General features: G+C 41.1%; 1 protein-coding gene across 3 annotated transcripts in view; it reads left to right on the top strand.

Annotated features, from left to right (window-relative positions):
* Positions 1-17,062, top strand: part of LMAN1 (lectin, mannose binding 1) — a 34,145-nt gene extending 17,083 nt beyond the window's left edge. For 2 of the 3 annotated variants that reach the window (XM_015076670.3, XM_015076668.3), the window contains exons 11-13: positions 8,005-8,158; positions 13,344-13,465; positions 13,763-17,062. In XM_015076670.3, the coding sequence (XP_014932156.1) occupies positions 8,005-8,158; positions 13,344-13,465; positions 13,763-13,799 (313 nt within the window). In that variant the 3' untranslated portion in view covers positions 13,800-17,062. The remainder of the gene's footprint in view (positions 1-8,004; positions 8,159-13,343; positions 13,466-13,762) is intronic. The other variant, XM_015076669.3, reaches the window with a different exon arrangement.
* The last annotated feature ends 574 nt before the right edge of the window (positions 17,063-17,636 follow it).

Genomic DNA, 17,636 nt, shown 5'->3' with positions numbered 1-17,636 from the left:
ATGTTTCCCAAATGCTGTTTCTTTCCTATTTTCATCATTCCTTCCCACGTATTTTGTGGAATTCTGTAAGGACCAGCTTTCTGTTCTCCCCCATTTATTTTTCAATCAATCATTTATTTCATATGGACCCATGGATATTCTGTGGATTGCGATCCAATACTATCATTATTTGTTCCTCACATTGTTCAACCCTGGTAATTAAGAACTGCTTCAGGTTGGCTTCTGTGTTCTTTCAACAAGCCCCATCTTTTTTTTTAAAGCATTTCTTTACTTTCTGGTGTTACACTGTGTTTCAGGCACATCTTGTATTTTCTCTGTCCCAGCTCTAGAATCAACCACTTCTTCAGTGAGCCCTGGTTCCTTTTATTGGAGAAAAGTATTTAGAAACCCTAGATCTGGGCACTAGGTGTGCTCGTTACCACTGTGGTGCCACTGCTTCTAGATATCTCAGTAGACAGAGCTCTAGAATATATGAATGTGTAATAACCCACATGTATACGATTATCTTTATTGTTGTACCCATCACTCTACATTTGCATTAAAAAAAAAAAAAACCCGAGATTAACCACACACTTTGGATTCTGGTTGGACCAGACTGGACTGAACATTACAGCGTTGATTTTTTACCTCGTCCTTCCTGATTTGAAAATTCTTTCTCTGAGAGGGAGAAACCTGGTTCTTACCTATGATTTTTTTTTACTAATTTTAGTGTGCACGTAGCGTACCCATAAAGTGGTTTCAAATTGTCAACTTCTATCACTGTGAGAAACATATTTACTGATGGATTTATGTAAAGTTCCTTTTGCCTCTAGACTTAGAGTTTGTAATGCAGACCCTATTTTCCAGACAGTTACTTAGTTCATTTCTCCTCTTCCCCATTCTCTTCAGTGTGGTTAGGATATGCATTTAGAATACAGTTAGATTTCTTTGGTAGTGTTTGTGTTCTTCCTACATCCTGGTTGATTTTCAGTGTGTGTATTTTGGGTATGTGAAGGGAATGTAAATACTATGTTCTGCAAGGTTCTAAGAGTTGAAATGTATGTGTTCACTGAAGTATAGCTCCCTCTTCACCACTAGCACCCATCCCCACTTCTCACCTTTCTAGCCTTTTCCCACCCACCCCCAGTTGGTCATCTGTCCCATTAACTTCTAGTTTGTTCATCCTGTGTTTCTTCTGCACGTGTGTGTTTCCTTAGATCCCCTTCTTTCTTATGTGAATGGTGGCATCTTCTAGATACCCTTTTGTGCTTTGCTTGTTTCCCTTAACAGTAGTTCTAAAACATCTTAAGATTCAATTAGTGGTCATCCTAGCCATCCAACTGTATTATCCATGAAGGACTTATTTAGGGTAGTTAGCAATCCTTAGGGTAGTTAGCAATCCTTGTAAATTCCCACTTGCCGATTGAGAACAAATGTCATGCCTACCATAAGTTAGTGTAAAATCTGAACTCGAGTTTCTAAATTTGTCCTCTAGAGTTTTTTCCTTCTGGATTAAGCTTCAGAAAAAAACTGTAAAGAGACAGGAAATACTTGCCTTTTATGGAAAGGGTGATTTGTGTCTTTATGGATTTTCATATCCTTAGAGAGAATCATAGAATTCTTTGAGCAGAAGCATGAGGTACAGTCCCCTTCAATTTACAGAAAAAGGAAAAAAAGCTCTGAGTGATAGAAGGTCACAACAGTCAGAACTAGTTTCCTTATCTCCTTACTTTGAAGTGCTATTTTCTAGCATACCGGAAAGCCTTGCCAATTGTTATTTTCACTTTAGAAATTTTCAAACATACAGAGAAGTTGAGCATGAAAGCCTTCCCTCATATCCCCATGCCCCGAGGTTCAACAGTTATTACTAACTGGTTGGTGTCAGCCTGAGCTATTCATTATGAATTACCCTCATCAGTTTCTCCAAATTTTAGTGACAGTGATGGCTGGAGCCTAAATCCCTCATTTCCTTAGAGGTCGTTGAAAGGTGGCACTCTCTTCTCAGGTTCCCTGTCCGGTTAAAAAGAACTTCTCCCATCACTTGTTTGTTATTCTGAAACAGTCCAAGAAAGGCGGAATAAATACTTGACTCTTTCTTCCTTACCATTTTTCAAAATCATGAGTTGGTGTCCTGGCACCGTGCAAGGTTAAATGATGAGGTAGTGAGGGGTGGTTTTCTTTCTTTTCAACCCGTGGATTTAACATATTTTGCCCTTATGATTCTTAGTCTTTACAAGTGATATTCAGAGAGGCTCGTCTTTGGTCACTAGCAGCCCATTAGCTCCTGTGTCATTTTGAGATAACCCCAGAACTTAGTAGTGTTTGATAGCTTCTTTTCTTTAAGGTGTAAGACTTTCCAGGTTTCAGGGCACCCGGCTGGCTCCGTCAGTAGAGCTTGAGACTCATGATCTCAGGATCATGGGTTCAAGCCCCTCGTTGGGCATGGAGCCTACTTAAAAAAAAAAAAAAAAAAAAAAAGACTTTTCCATGTTTCTTTTGTACATTTCCATCCCGCACGTGGCAAAAGGCATTTTTCTTTGGATCCCTTGTCTTCTTTTTAAGTTTGTTTATTTAGAGAAAGAGAGTGCTCACGTGAGCAGGGGAGGGGCAGAGCGAGAGAGAGAATCCCAAGCAGGCTCCGCCGGGCTTGAACTCACAAACTGTGAGGTCATGACCTGAGCTAAAATCAAGAGTCGGATGTTTAACTGATTGAACCACCCAGGAGCCCCTGGATCCCTTTTCTTTTAATAGGAAATGGAGTATATTGTATAGACAGTCTAGTGCTTATTGCTACTGGGTTGTCATTGCTTCTAGACCGTTTTATTTTATATGTTATGTTATGTTATGTTATGTTATGTTATGTTATGTTATGTTATGTTATTATCTATCTTTTTTAGTGGTAAACTAAAAAATGTGGGCTCACACTCACAGCTCAGATGTCAAGAGTCACATGCTTTACTGACTCAGCCAGCCAGGTGCCCCACTTCTAGGCCTTTTCAATGAACAGAGTTACAAATGCTTTTCAAGCTCTACCATTTGTGTGTTGGTTTGTGTCATCTGTTAATTAGTTATATTTTTTAAATGTTGAATTCAAAGTATAAATGCCCTTTTCGGTGAGTAGGGAGTGTTGAACATTTCATGTTTACTTTTACCTAATTTATTGAGTGCCTTTTGCATTCTAGGTACTGTGCTAGGCATTTTTAATTTTTTTTTTTATTTTGAGAAAGAGCACGAGCTGGGGAGGGGCAGAGAGAGATGGAGAGAAAGAATCCCAAGCAGGGTCTCTGTACTGTCAACGCGGAGCCCTGTGTGGGGCTTGAACTTGCGAACTGTGAGATGGTGACCTGAGCCGAGGAGATCAAGAGTCAGATGTTTGGCAGACTGAGCTACCCACGCACCCCTTGCATAAATATTTTCACATATTCTTCTGGGACCTTGCTCTTGGTTACCCATTTCTGTACCTTCAACCTGGCCCTGTAATGCAATACTTAAGTGCTTAACAACCTTTATTCCTTCCTGATCATCACATTATCTCACCCAGGAGGCTCATCCTGTCCTCAGGCCCTGTAACGCAGGCCCTCCTTCGCCCCCTCCACGTCCCTTTTCTCTGCTCCACCCCTCAACACATAGGGTAGACCAGGCCCATCCTTAGCTCTGGATCCCCTTCTTTCTACCACTGCTGACCCTTGTCCCATCAGTGATTCTCTGTGTCTTCTACCTTTAACTTTCCTTCAGTGCTGCGGCTTCCATTTGTAAAAGGGTTTGCTTTTCCGGTGTTTAAAACTAATTTTAAGCTAATTTAACTGACCTTTTTAACTGTTGCTTTTCTTTTTTCTTCCCTTTTATCTGAGTTTCTAAAAGAGTAGACCAAACTACCTGTCTTCCACTTCCAAACCACAGTGATTTGCCATCGTACCCCTACTGATCACCTTCCGTCCCATCTTCACTGGGAAGGGCTTCCTGGGGCAGCCGGCGCTTTCCCACCCCTTTCACTGGGGACATTTTAAGATGTCCCCGTGTAGCACTCGCTCTCTGGCCCCTCTGCTTCAGTTGGGCCTTCTTCACTTGTGGCTCCTCCTTACATCCCTCAGAGGGTGTTTTTCTCTAGGGTTCTCCAGCCCCCTCTCTCTCTCACTCCCTTGACCTGTCCCCTCCTTCCACCAGTCCCACCTCCATGGAACCCTCCTCATCCTTCAACACTCCACTCTCAGGGCCCCGCTGAGATGAACGCCCCTTCTTCGTGGAGCTCTAGACGTGCCTCCGTCACGTTGCTCTCCTGCCAGACCACCAGTGTCAGCAGGGTGGGAACTCCACTTTTCTCTCCATTTCTGTCCCTAAAAATCGCCTGGCTCATAACACGTGCCAAATCTATGTTGGCACGGTCAACAGGCGAATGAATGAAAGAATGAATGGGAACACATTAAGTGACTCAGTCTCTGTGTATTAAAGAGACATTTATGTGTAAGCAGCTGCATGCTTCTGGGAAGCAATATTCTTAAATGCAGATTCGTGAGGAAGTTCTATATTTTGGGATACTTTGTTCTTGCTAAGTATTTAGGCACATTAAAATATAATCCTTAATTTGAGTTTTAACGGAAGAGCTTAGACTCCCGTGAGTTTTCTCGAGCATGTGTGCCATTAGGAAATTTTAATCAACACGTGCCATTTATTCAGAAAGCACTTGAGATATTTTGTAGCAAGTTTTAAAGTCTTGTTCATATAACTCAAATGTAATTTTTGGAGATTGACTATACTTAACGTTCAGCCTTGATAGACTGGTCTTTCTAAGTAATTCTGACATTTGAGTTCCTCTTTTTTTTGTTTTCTTCCGGGAGAGCTTTTACTTTTTCTTGTTTTTTATTTTTTTAATTTTTTTTGAACTTTTACTTACATGTGTAAGTATTTCCCTGTTTTTTTATTAAAAATTTTTTTCTTTCTCCAAAGTTTTATTTAAATTCTAGTTAGTTAACATATAGTGTAATGTTGGTTTCAGGAGTAGAATTTAGTGATTCATGCCTTACGTACAACACCCAGTGCTCATTATGAGTGCCCTCCTGGATACCCATCATGCATCCAGCCCATCCCTTCTAGTAACCCTCAGTTTGTTCGCCATAGTTCAGTTTCTTATGTTTTGCTTCCTTCTCTTTTTTTTCTCCCATCTATGTTTTGTTTCTTAATTCCACATATGAGTGAAATTATATGGTATTTGTCTTTCTCTGACTTCTTTCACTTAGCATAATACTCTAGCTTCATCCACATCATTGCAGATGGCAAGATTTCATTCTTTTTTATAGCTAATATTCCAGTGTGTGTGTCTATGTTTGTATACACATATGTATACACGTACACCACATCATCTTTATCCATTCATCAGTCCATGGATATTTGGGCTGTTTGCGTAACTTGGCTATTGTTGGTAATGCTGCTGTAAACTCGGGGTACGTGTATCCCTTCAAATCGGTATGTTTTTGCACTACAAATACCTAGTAGTGCAACTGCTGGGTCGTAGGGTAGTTCTGTTTTTAAGTTTCTGAGGAACCTCCATACTCTTTTCCAGAGTGGCTGCACCAGTTTGCATTGCCACCAACAGTGTAAGAGTGTTCCCCTTTCTCTGCATCCTCACCAACATCTGTTGTTTCCCGTGTTGTTAATTTTAGCCCTTCTGGCAGGTGTGAGGTGATATCTCACTGTGGTTTTGATTTGCATCTCCCTGATGATGAGTGATGTTGAGCATCTTTTCATGTGTCTGTTGCCATCTCGAAGTCTTCTTCGGAAAAATGTCTATTCGTGCCTTCTGCCCATTTTTTAACTGGAAAAGCTTTTAGTTCTTGAACTATATTTTACTCCAGGGAAATAAGTTAGGTAACTTATTTATTCATTTATCCAAATTGAACTATAACTGTCAAAGGCATTGTCAGGAAATCAGAGACATGCCCCCTTTTCTGGGGGAGCATGTGCTCAATGAGGAAGAAAATCCATTTATAGTTACAGAGAAGAAAATGTGTGTGTGTGTGTGTGTGTGTGTGTGTGTGTGTGTGTGTGTGTTTAGGGTATGGCTGCATTTGGCATTGAAGGTTCACGGGAAGGAGACTAGAGGAAGGCAGCCATTTGAACTAGGCTTTCCATTTTAGGATGTTGCTCTTGGAGGGAAGGGTCAGAACCAGGAAAAGCAACATGGACCAGAGGCTTCAAGTGAAAGATATCTTCAGCGACAACAGGAGTCTAGACATAAAATAGAGCATTAGGAAACAGAGTTAGAAAGATGAGCCACAAAGAGGTTATGGAGACCCGTAAGGATTTTTAAAGACTATGGCCGTTTTCAAACATACACACAAGTAGAGAGATTAGTGTGGAGACCCCTTGCATATCCATCAGTTTGCCCATCCACTCGTATTTTATCTACCTCACCAAAAAATCCCTACACTTGGAGATATATCATAATATAAATGTTAATAACATAAACTGCTTGCATTTATAGAGCTTTTTAAGTAAAATGACGTTTTCGGGTAACTTGAAATTCATGAATCTTCCTTTCTTTCTTAGTAAATAGTTTTGTTACATTTCTGCTGTTACTTAAAACAAACAAACAAAAACCTTTGTAGTCTCTTACTATCGTGTTCAAACTCGTAACCAAAGGTCACACTCAGTGTTAGAACTCTTTGTCTTACATCTAATAGTGGAAGCACGTCTTACAGGGAAATTGTATTTGAAGTTGTGCATAAAGTAAAATGTCCTATAAGGTCAAAATTACTCTCCAAAAAGATACCACATCAGAGACCGACACACCAGTGTGCCAAACAGCCAGCTTTCCCTTCGTATTTGAAACAAGTGCTTCTTTAGTTGGGTTCTAGTTGAAGTTCTAGGTTTGTATAAAGAGCTATATGAGGGAACTGCGTAGAAAAATAGGTAGAAATACATTTGTCTAAGGGGTCCCTGAGACTACCCCCAGGTTCTGTGATTTCCTAGAAGTACGCACAGTTGTGATTTATTATAATGAAAGGATATAAAATAAACCCAGCAGAGATGGAAGGCGTATGCCTGGTGTGGAGTCCAGGAGAAACCAGGCACAAGCTGTCCTCCCCCGTTGTCCTCCCCAGTAGAGTTGCATGAACAGTGCTTATTCCTCCCAGCAGCGATGAGTGACACGCACACAGCTTTGCCAACCAACGGAGCTCACCCAAGCCTTAGTGTCCAGGGTTTAGGGGTCAGTCACATAGGCGTGGAGCACGCATGTAACTGACTTTAACTGCTCAGTCTCCAGTCCCCCTAGAGGTCAAACTGATACCACATGGGCCACATGCAAACAAAAACGTAAATCACATTGTTAGCCTAAACCATCTGGCATGGCCCAAGGCTCCAGGTAGAGAAGGAGGCCCTTATTAGGCAAGATATTTCAAGGGCCGGTCCTAAAAACCTTTGGAATATGCAGGGTTTGTGCAGTCCAGACCTGATGAGTTAATCCTTTATTGCACAACATTAAACACTTAGATCTGAGTCCATTAAGAGTATCACCCATTATTGGGGCGCCTGGGTGGCTCTGTCAGTTAAGCATGTGACTCTCTGGTTTCAGCTCAGGTCGTGATCTCATGGTTCACGGCATCGAGCCCCACGTCGGGCTCTGCGCTGGCAGTGCAGACAGAGCCTGCTTGGGACTCTCTCCCTCCCTCTCTCTCTCTGCCCCTCCCCCTGCTCACGCATTCTCTCTCAAAATAACATTTGAAAAAAAGTATCAGCTATTATATTATTCAGTATCCATTTACGATACTGGTTTTAACACAAATTATTTAGCGGTGTTCCCTATGTGGCTATTTTTAGGTGATCTGTGTAGTAAAAGAAAGATGCAATGTTAAGTTGTAGTTTTGTAAATTATTTTCCAATCTTGAAGACAATTCAGTATTTCTAAATATTGATTTTTTTAATAATCTACCATATTGGGCTTAGAAATACATCCAACCACTTGAAATATGTGACTGAAAAAATTATTTTCCTAGCACTTCTCTTGTTTAAGGGGATTTTCTGTTTCAGGAATTCCATGAGTGACACCGTCAGACTGGTCAGTGGCCTCCAGCATCCGGGATCTGCAGGGGGAGTTTATGAGTCGACCCAGCACTTCAATGACATCAAAGAACACCTCCACATAGTGAAGAGGGACATAGATCACTTGGTGCAGCGAAATACGGTAAGCTCTTTTCCTTCTGCTTTTATAATTGTCAGCCGTCCTTAGTTAGAAAGGGAAGAACGCATATTCTTTTTTCTTTTCTTTTCTTTTCTTTTCTTTTCTTTTCTTTTCTTTTCTTTTCTTTTCTTTTCTTTTCTTTTCTTTTTTCTTTTCTTTTCTTTTCTTTTCTTTTCTTTTCCTTCTCTTTTCTTTTTATTAAGTCTTTTTTAAAAAAAAGTTTACTTATTTTTGAGAGAGAGCACAAGCAGGGGAGGGGCAGAGAGAAAGGGAGACACAGAGTCTGAAATAGACTCCATGCTCTGAGCCCGACATGGGGCTTGAACCCACAAACTGCAAGATCATGACCTGAGCTGAAGTCGGATGCTTTACCGACTGAGCCACCCAGGAGCCCCAGGGAGAACACGTATTCTGCTGAAAATATTTGAACTTTTTACTGAGTACTAATGTTCATTTTTAATATTTAAGGTGAAATTATTCCATACGATCCAAATGTCTATATGTTCCATGCTCCCACACCCTACTGAATAGAATTTTTAAAAAAACTTGTTATTCCTATCATTGGAGCTGTCGCAGTTTCTGACTTATTTTCCTAGATTCTTTCTGTAAATTTTCCTTTAAAAAAAAAAAGGTCTTATTTTCAGCAGTGGTGTCAGATGAACAGCTTAAAGTGGTATCTCTTGACCCTTCACTGAGACACAGCAAGACTCATGGCTGCTGAGTAGCCCGTGTCTCTGCCTGGGCTGTGGGAAGCACAGGTCTGACGCTGGCTGACTGTGGCCTTTCTTGAGGCGAGACTCTTCTTTTTTCCAACAGCTTTTCCTGTCTTACTTCGTGCACTTTTTAAAAGTTCTTCTGGTTTTTTTTTGGGGGGGGGGCGGTATTTTACTTTCTTAGGCCTGTTTTTTAAGTATAAGCCCAGGTACGTTTTTAGAGATTGGCCATAACGATAAAAATAGGTAACAGTTTTCCAAGTTGGATGTGCATAAGAGACGACACTGGACAATGGGCCTGTGGTGCTTGTAAGTCTTTCGCTTGGAAGTTTTTCCCTAACTGCCTTACTGCCCTTCAAACCCCTTATCAAATTCACAAGTGCTTGTAGCACTTGCCGCTTCCTCTTGTGATCCAGTCTCCTCAAAATGACCAACACTAAAAATTCAGTGTGAAACAACCCAATTAAAGATGTGCTGGAGAAATGAATGGTGTTCATGGGAAAAGCTTGTACTGGGGCACGTGGGTGCCTCAGTCACTTAACCATCTGATTCTGATTTCGGCTCCGGTTGTGATCTCACAGTTTGCGAGTTCGAGCCCCGCATCGGACTCTGCGCTCTGCACTCTGACAGTGCAGAACCTACTCGGGATCCTCTCTCTCTCCCTGTCTCTACCCCTCCCCTGCTCATGCTCTCGCCCTCTCTCTCACACTAAATAAACAGTTTTTTTTAATCATTAAAAAAAAAAAAAAAAAGGAGAAGCTTGTACATGTATGAAAAGATGCTCAAGCTACTTCTATAATGAGAGAAATGAATTGGTGCGGGGGGGTGGGGTGCAGTGTGTAGTTTATCCCTCCATTGTTTCTTTTCCTAAGATAAGCAGAAACCATTGTCAAATCTTCCCCTACTCTTACGGATGGTAGCATATACTGTGCGTCTGTCTTCTCCCTGCTTTCTTCCCTTCTCCACACGGCCACAGGAGTGTGCAGAGCTTCCTTACTGCTTTTATAGGCACGTGAACGCCATCGTGTGATTGTATCGTAGTTTATACGATAATTCCTAACGAGAAGGCTGTCAGTCTTTTGTTTTTCTGTGCCCAATGTGTTTTTTTCTGCTTTTAAGATTTTAATGTAATACTGATTTTCAACAGTTTCATTATGATATGCTTTGCTTTTGTTTTTCTTCTGCTTGGGGCTTAATATCTTGGTTCTATGCATTTATAGCTGTCTTTAATTTGGAAAATTTTTAGCCATGTTTCTTTCAGGTTTTTTTTTTTTTTCCTGTTAGTTTTTTTCGTTTCTTTTCTTCTAATGTGTGTTTGTTTATTTTGAGAGGGAGAGAGAATTCCAAGCAGGCTCCCTGCTGTCAGCTCCGAGCCGGACGCAGGAATCAAAATCGAGAGTCAGATGTTGAACCAACTGAGCTGCTCAAATGCACCTCTGTTAGACTTTTTTTAGTTGTGGATCACTTCTATTGCCACGTCTTCGGGTTTCTTGATGTTTTCTTCTGCAGTGTCTAATGTCCTGCTAATCTCCTCCAAAGTATCTTTTTGTGTGTTAGTCTCTGGAAATTCCATTTGGGTCCCTTTTTTATATCTTCCATTTCCTCATCATGTTTGTATTTTTCTCTACATTCGTAAGCCCAGACATCATGTTTACAGTATGTTTTAATGTCTTTCTTGGGTAATTCCATCATCTGTGTCATTTCTGGGTCTATTTTTACTGATTAGTTTTTCTCCTAAGACTGGGTCAAGTTTCCTTCTTGGCATACCTGGTAATTTTTCATTGGATGCTGAACGTTGCTACTTTTATGTTACTGGTTGTTGGATTTTGTTGTATTCCTTTAAATAGTATTCGACTTTGTTGTGGTCTACACTTAAGTTTGGGGGGTTAGTTTTGATCTCTTCAAGGTATGTTTTTTAAGCATACCTTTTAGGATGGGTCTGGTTAGGATTTCTCAGCACCGTTGATATTTTGCACCACAAACTTTTTTGTGTGTGGGAAACCATTCTATGTGTTATTGGCCTCTACCCACTGGGTGCCAGTGGCACTTCCCAGTCGTGACAATCCAGATGTCGTCAGACGTGGCCAGCTGTCCTCTGGCCAAATGAACTGCCCCTGGTTGAGAACCGCCAGTCTAAGAGTTCATTTCTCCCCACTGTAGTGGTGTCTCTGGCTGGCTGGTGGGAAAACAGACTGTTCTGGCCCTTCCCGTGAGCTCTGGGAGTTGTCTGGCCTCTTGCTTGGAGTAGTTCTCCCCTAGCCATGTGGAGTTTTGCACCACGCACGTACAGATTAGATTCAGCCAAAGATTTGAAGGACTCTTCTGCAAACTTCAGAGACTTCTGTCTCTGCTGTTACCCTTTTTCATATTCTGCCACATGCAGCCGCCTTAGCCTCCCTAAAATACAGTATCTGACTTAGCTCAGTAGGACCACTCGCTTCTCTCTGGGGGCCCCCCCTGTATGCAGAATCTACCTCCGGGCCACTGCCTGTGGCCGGTGTTTGTTAACAGGTGTTTCGTATATTTTGTCTTGTTGTCAAGGTGACAGAGCTGTTCCTAGTCAGCCCTTCAGAGGTGGAAGCAGAAAATGTTCCTCCTATCCCGTAATTTTTTATATGGAGTATTTATTTTTTTTATTTAAAAAAAATTTTTTTTTCCAACGTTTATTTATTTTTGGGACAGAGAGAGACAGAGCATGAACGGGGGAGGGGCAGAGAGAGAGGGAGACACATAATCGGAAACAGGCTCCAGGCTCTGAGCCATCCGCCCAGAGCCCAACGCGGGGCTCGAACCCACGGACTGCGAGATCGTGACCTGGCTGAAGGCGGACGCTTGACCGACTGTGCCACCCAGGCGCCCCTATATGGAGTATTTATATTAATCTTTCGATAAACGTTTTTGTAACTTCCATTTTAATTTCTTCTCTGACCCATGGTTTTTTTTTTTTTTTATTTAAAAAAATTTTTTAATGTCTATTTTTGAGAGAGAGAGAGAGAGAGAAAGAGCATAATCAGGGGAGGGGCAGAGAGAGGGAGACACAGAATCTGAGGCCAGGCTCCAGGTTCTGAGCTGTCAGCACAGACCGTGATGTGGGGTTTGAACTCAACAAACCAAGAGATCGTGACCTGAGCCAAAGTCCAGTGCTTAACCGACTGAGCCACTGACCCCTGATCCATGGACTTAAAGTTGTCTTCCTTTGGCCTCTTTTCCCCCCTAAAATGCTGATCCCTTAATTTCTTGCTATCTTGTTCGCTGCCTTTGCCTGCAGACAGGTGTCTTTTGTTTTGTTCTTGTACTTAAGAGAGGGCGCGCGTGTATGAGCAGGAGAGGGGGCAGAGGGAAAGAAAGAGAATCTCAGGCAGGCCCTATACTCCACATGGAGCCTGCCTCGGGGCTCGATCGCCCAATCCTGGGATCATGACCTAGGCTGAAATCTAGAGTTGGACGCTCAACCTAGGCGCCCCCAGACAGGTGTTCGTTTTCGATTGGATTTGTTTCTAGGTCTGCCAGTTGTCTTCTGTGAGTTGGTCCATATTATGTAGTCTACCTTCCTGGAAGTCCTAATACCAGATTTTTAAAAAATATCTGTTGTTTTTTAGGAAAGAAAATTAATATGTTAAATAACTTTCCTAAGGTCATTAGTTAGTATGTGGTAGAAGGGAAGAACTTAGGTCTTTAACATGTAATCTTGTCTCCTTTATATTTTTAGATACTGTCTTTCTTAACTATTTTTTTATATATGTCTTGCATATACATATTTTTCAAATATGACTTAATAGTTTTCTTACTGACCATCACCTCTCATCCAAAGCATTATCGCCTATTCCCTTAGCTCCGTTTGAGGTTATTTTCTCCCAACTTCAGGCTGTGTTGCAATGACCAGGTTGATGCTGTGGATCCACATGTACCGAAGAATGTTGGCAACCACATGACCAACCACAGTGTTGGTGCCGAAGAATGTAACCATGTAATTGCCTGAACCAGAACACTTTTGAGAAGGGGATACTGTTGATAATTACTCTAGTACAGCCAGTATAAACCGGATGTGTCCAGGGAATTCGTGGTTTGTGACCGTCAAGAGCACAAAATATTCATCATCACTGTGATGACGATTCGGGCCAGATGGCAACGAGTTAGTGACTGGACCGCGAAGGTGGAGGCCTTCCAGTATCATCTACTCTTTCAGAAAGTCAGGTGGTAGGGGCGCCTGGCTGGCTCACTCCGAAGAGCACGAGACTCTTGATCTTGGGGTCATGAGTTTGAGCCCCACGTTGGGTGTAGAGATTACTAAAAAAATAAATAAATGAACTTTAAAAGGTGGTAAAAGTTACAGGGGTGGAAGATATTTATGGGATGAATAAATGAAATGCTTTAGTTTATGTAGTTCACCATGAATTTTGTAAAGATCGCACATTTACTTCTTTTTCTAAAATACCAATTTGACTAACCATAACACAGAGTCCTTTGCCTTACAGCCATCAAATGAAAGGCCGAAATGCCCAGAACTACCACCATTTCCATCGTGTTTATCTACGATGCACTTTGTTATATTTGTAGTGGTACAAACGGTGTTATTCGTGGGTTATATCATGTATAGGTAAGTCTCTAACATGTAACTGAACATTTTTCTGTACTTGTTTAAGTTTAAATGCTCAGAGTCCTCGGTGCTCATTACAGAGCTTTCAGTACTTATAGAATTCAGTTTACACAAAGCAAATGTTGTTTCTAGTCTATTTCAGGCACGTGGGAATGCACGTATAGAATATTCGTATGTTTATCTTAGTGTATCTTCTACTCCAAAAGACAATGTGTATTTCAACTTTAAACAGTCCTGTTCTTTCTAAAGTAAAACATACAGAACTTTCAGGTTTTTTTTCTTTCTCTTTTTCCTTAGGACTCAGCAAGAAGCAGCTGCCAAAAAATTCTTTTGACCACCATTTTCCTATGTGTTCATCATGTATGTGTGTACAAAATGTTGTCTTTTTGAGGGAATTTAAGTATTTAAATTGCTTCATAGTCTAAATTATTAAATTTTGTATAAAATAACTGTTTAAACCTTGATTTGCGGTAAGAATAAACCTTAAAACAAAGACAACCACATGTAAATTTGTGCATAGTACATAAATCTATTTAAATTTCAGTGAATTTCTGGCCAGTAGAATACAGCCACTGAACAGAATATTGATAAAGAAGATGGTAAATAATAGAAACTGGGGGCACCCTCCAGATGTGAAAGTTACCCCTACGTCTCCAGTGTTGGAGGTTTCTTTATTTAACATAAATATACTTGCCCTCCTGCCCCCCCCCCCCACCAACTCTGTGGTCTAAGAGCTCCCCATCATGTCCATTTTGTAACCAGAGTCTTTTGTTAGAGATCAGAGTTTCCCACTCTGTGACCCAGTCCTGCAGGCCTTTCAATGCAGTTCCCTTTGAAATCAAAGAATATTTTGTCTGAGAGCTTTAGGATCTAGAGAATAGGCTTCAGAGTGTTGAAGTATTTTTCCCTCCCGATTATCCGTGATACATTTCACTTTTAAAGGGAATTTTGGAAGAAAGTTGATAGCTGCTCTTTGCCTGAAAAACCGTTTAGGTGAAAACGTTCCTCTGATTATGGTTTTTATAGGTCTTCTGCCTGGTAACGTTCATTTCACGGCTGCTCACGTTCTCGGACGCCTGCATTCCAACAGTGTCCGTTCAATATTATGAAAATGATTTTAAGGTTATTTGTAATTTAAGGAACTTATTTCTGGCATGTTGTACAGTGTGTAAATTCAGCTCTGATGGCATGTCCTGAGGGTCAAGTTCACAAAACCTAGCACTACGTTTTGGTTAATGTGACTCCATATCATCTGGTGTCGTTTAAATCAAGGAGTCTGTAGTAGAAGCAGTGTTAAGATTTTGAAGGCAACATTTGAAAAATAGAATTAATAGTTCCGATTTCTTTTTTTTTTTTAATGCCAGAACTAAGGATATTGTGAAGCACTTGTGAGGAAGCTGGACCTTGAAATGTCAGACTGGAAGGGGTTATTGTAGTCTTTGTACATAGTTGTTCTAGGTATTCTAGAAACGGTCGGTAAAGGACATTTTAAAATGCAGACCTCATGTTTTCACAGCTGACGTAGACCTATTTTTTACTATTTTACTGCAAAATACTCTTCAGTAGTTATCTGTCCTTTGTCACAGAAGCCAAAATAATACTGTGTTACAAAACAGTACTGTTTCATTCTTCTGGACCTTCCTGAATTTGTTCTCAAATGTCATCCACAGATTGGGCTAACTGCCTAAAGTCTCTACGAAGGCTGTGGGGAACTCTGCATTTCAGCAGTACCTGCTCCATACTGTATACGCACACAGTCCTAGCCTTGCTTTCTAGATTAACGTTCATCCTGGAACGCTGAACGAGAATATTCTGGTAACTGCCCACTCCGCTTGGGTCACTTTCACAGAGAACATGCTTCTCTGATGTGTGTCCTTGGTAGCAGTAACATTCTGAAATTCACGTTTCAGAGACATCATCACAGAATTTACTTTTAATTTGTAGAAAAACAAAAAGACAAAACCCTTCCGAAGCATGTTGAGGTTGCGGGCTGTGACAGTTGGGAGGTCCTCTTGAGATGAAAGGCTGCACGCACACTGTCCAGTGTTACAAAACCGCGGTCACACGTGCCCGGACGTCCGGCAGGAAAACCGGACATGTGTGCCCCGCGTCCGCCGCATGCGGAGGGGCCGTGCGGCCGCTCCTGACCCGGGGCGGGGGGGGGGGGCAGCTGCGTCTACGAGAGCACGTGCACCTTTTTCTCCTTTACTTAGAAATTTCATGTACTTGAAAATCACTTAGTAAAGCAGTTCGCACAGGCTCTTCGTCATATCATTTGAAATTCGGTTTCTTTTCCTCCAAATCACAGACTTCAGGTAGCTTCCTTTCTGAAGAAAAATATTCGCTCTGTGGAGAAATCAGTCACTGCCAGGATCCTTTCATTTCTGTACTATTTTGTATAATTGAATTTGTTGACTTCTCTCACACCAGCAAGTATTTTACAGGTGCCTTGGATTAAAACAAAATTGATTTTAAGTTTTTAGTGCAACTCATTGTGCTTACGATGCCACTTTTAAAAAGAAATCCAATTACACCGTGGCTAGTGCTTTTATTTAACGTATGTACTTGTGCTCTGATTGTTCAAATGTCTTATTCAGCTTGAAACTTCCCTGTGAAGCCTCAGACAGTAAACGATGTTTTGGAGGTATTCAAGGAGGTATTCATCAGCGCCTCTCAGAATGTGGTCCGTGGACCATCTGGGTCACGGTGTGCTTGTGCAGAATGCAGATTCCGGGGCTCCGTTCTAAGGCACCTGCATCAGAATTCAGGGGCGGGGCTTCAGGATGTCGTGTTCCACAAGCACCTCAGCTGATTCTGAGCGCACTCATGTCTGAGAACCACCGGGATGAGGAATGCAAAAAAAGAAGTCTTTCGTTCTTTTGGTTTAAAGCTGAGCTGAGAGCATAATATAACGTTGTCATCATCAATGACATTAGCAAACGTGCACTGATTCTGTTATAATTAACAAGTAAGGTCCTTTTTACTAAAACTCTTGGTTTATCAATAGCCACACGCCAAACCCAGGTTGTTGCCTGTAGCTCTCGGCACTTTGGTTGATGGCTTTTAAACTTCCAGAATCACCAGATCATGGTCAAGCCGTGAAAACTCCCATCTCAGAGTCCGCCTGCTAAAGCCTTTTGCTTTCCTGATTGCAAATTTCGTGGCATTTTATCTCAGACAATTGTCCTTTTTGATAACTTGGGGAAAACAGAAATTACTTGAACAAGGGGTTGCCTGACCCGATGCATTGCAGAGATAACGATCTTTGTAAAGAATTTCAATAGCAGTTGTGAATATTAAGATGTGATTATCTTTTCCTGTCCATGTGCTTACTGCAGGGAGATAGTGAACAAACGACTATATGGGGGGGTTTTTTATTTATAAGATCTAATGTAAAATCACCACTTGCAACTTTTTAGACCTGTATGTTTGCCTGTTTAATATATTTCTTTTAAAGTTTAAAAGGGTTTTCTATCCACTGGTAATTTCGATTGGATAACATTTTGTCAAGTGTTTTTTTTCTGATTGTTATTTGATGCTAGCTGAAATTCGAGAAATGACATTGACCTTATTCAAATAAAGAAATATTTTAGTAAATTTACTTTTCTCCTTCCTTGATCTCGGGTAATAAGGAGTTACTTCTTTTCCAAGTAGGCCCTGGTTGTGATCGTGTTTATCCGTTGCTCTGTGTTGTACCCTAGGCGGCCTCCCTCATGCAGAATCAACGCACGGAAGCGTAAAAAGAGAAGTAGAAATGAAAATGGGTACAGCTTACCCTTGCTGGTAATGAAAAACACAAACTAATTAAAACAGTGCATTTGATGCTTTCACCTTTAATAACCAAATACTGGTAAAAGTGTAGTTAAGCTGGAACTCTTAATCGTTACTAATGGCAGTTTTAAAAAGTACTTTAATCTCCTTTGGCAAGCACCATTTATTTAGCCAAGTAATTCCAATTTTGAGAGCCCGTGTAGTATTAAAAGGAAAGAACAGGGCTTTGGTGTCAGACAGAATTGGGTTTATTTAAAAAAAAAATTTTTTTTTTTTTAACATTTATTTTATTTTTGAGACAGAGAGAGACAGAGCATGAACGGGGGAGGGTCAGAGAGAGGGAGACACACAATCTGAAACAGGCTCCAGGCTCTGAGCTGTCAGCACAGAGCCTGACGCG

This window comes from Acinonyx jubatus, chromosome D3 (genome assembly GCF_027475565.1).
Source record: "Acinonyx jubatus isolate Ajub_Pintada_27869175 chromosome D3, VMU_Ajub_asm_v1.0, whole genome shotgun sequence".
NCBI classification, from domain to species: domain Eukaryota; kingdom Metazoa; phylum Chordata; class Mammalia; order Carnivora; family Felidae; genus Acinonyx; species Acinonyx jubatus.
This window is presented reverse-complemented; position numbering and strand designations above follow the sequence as displayed.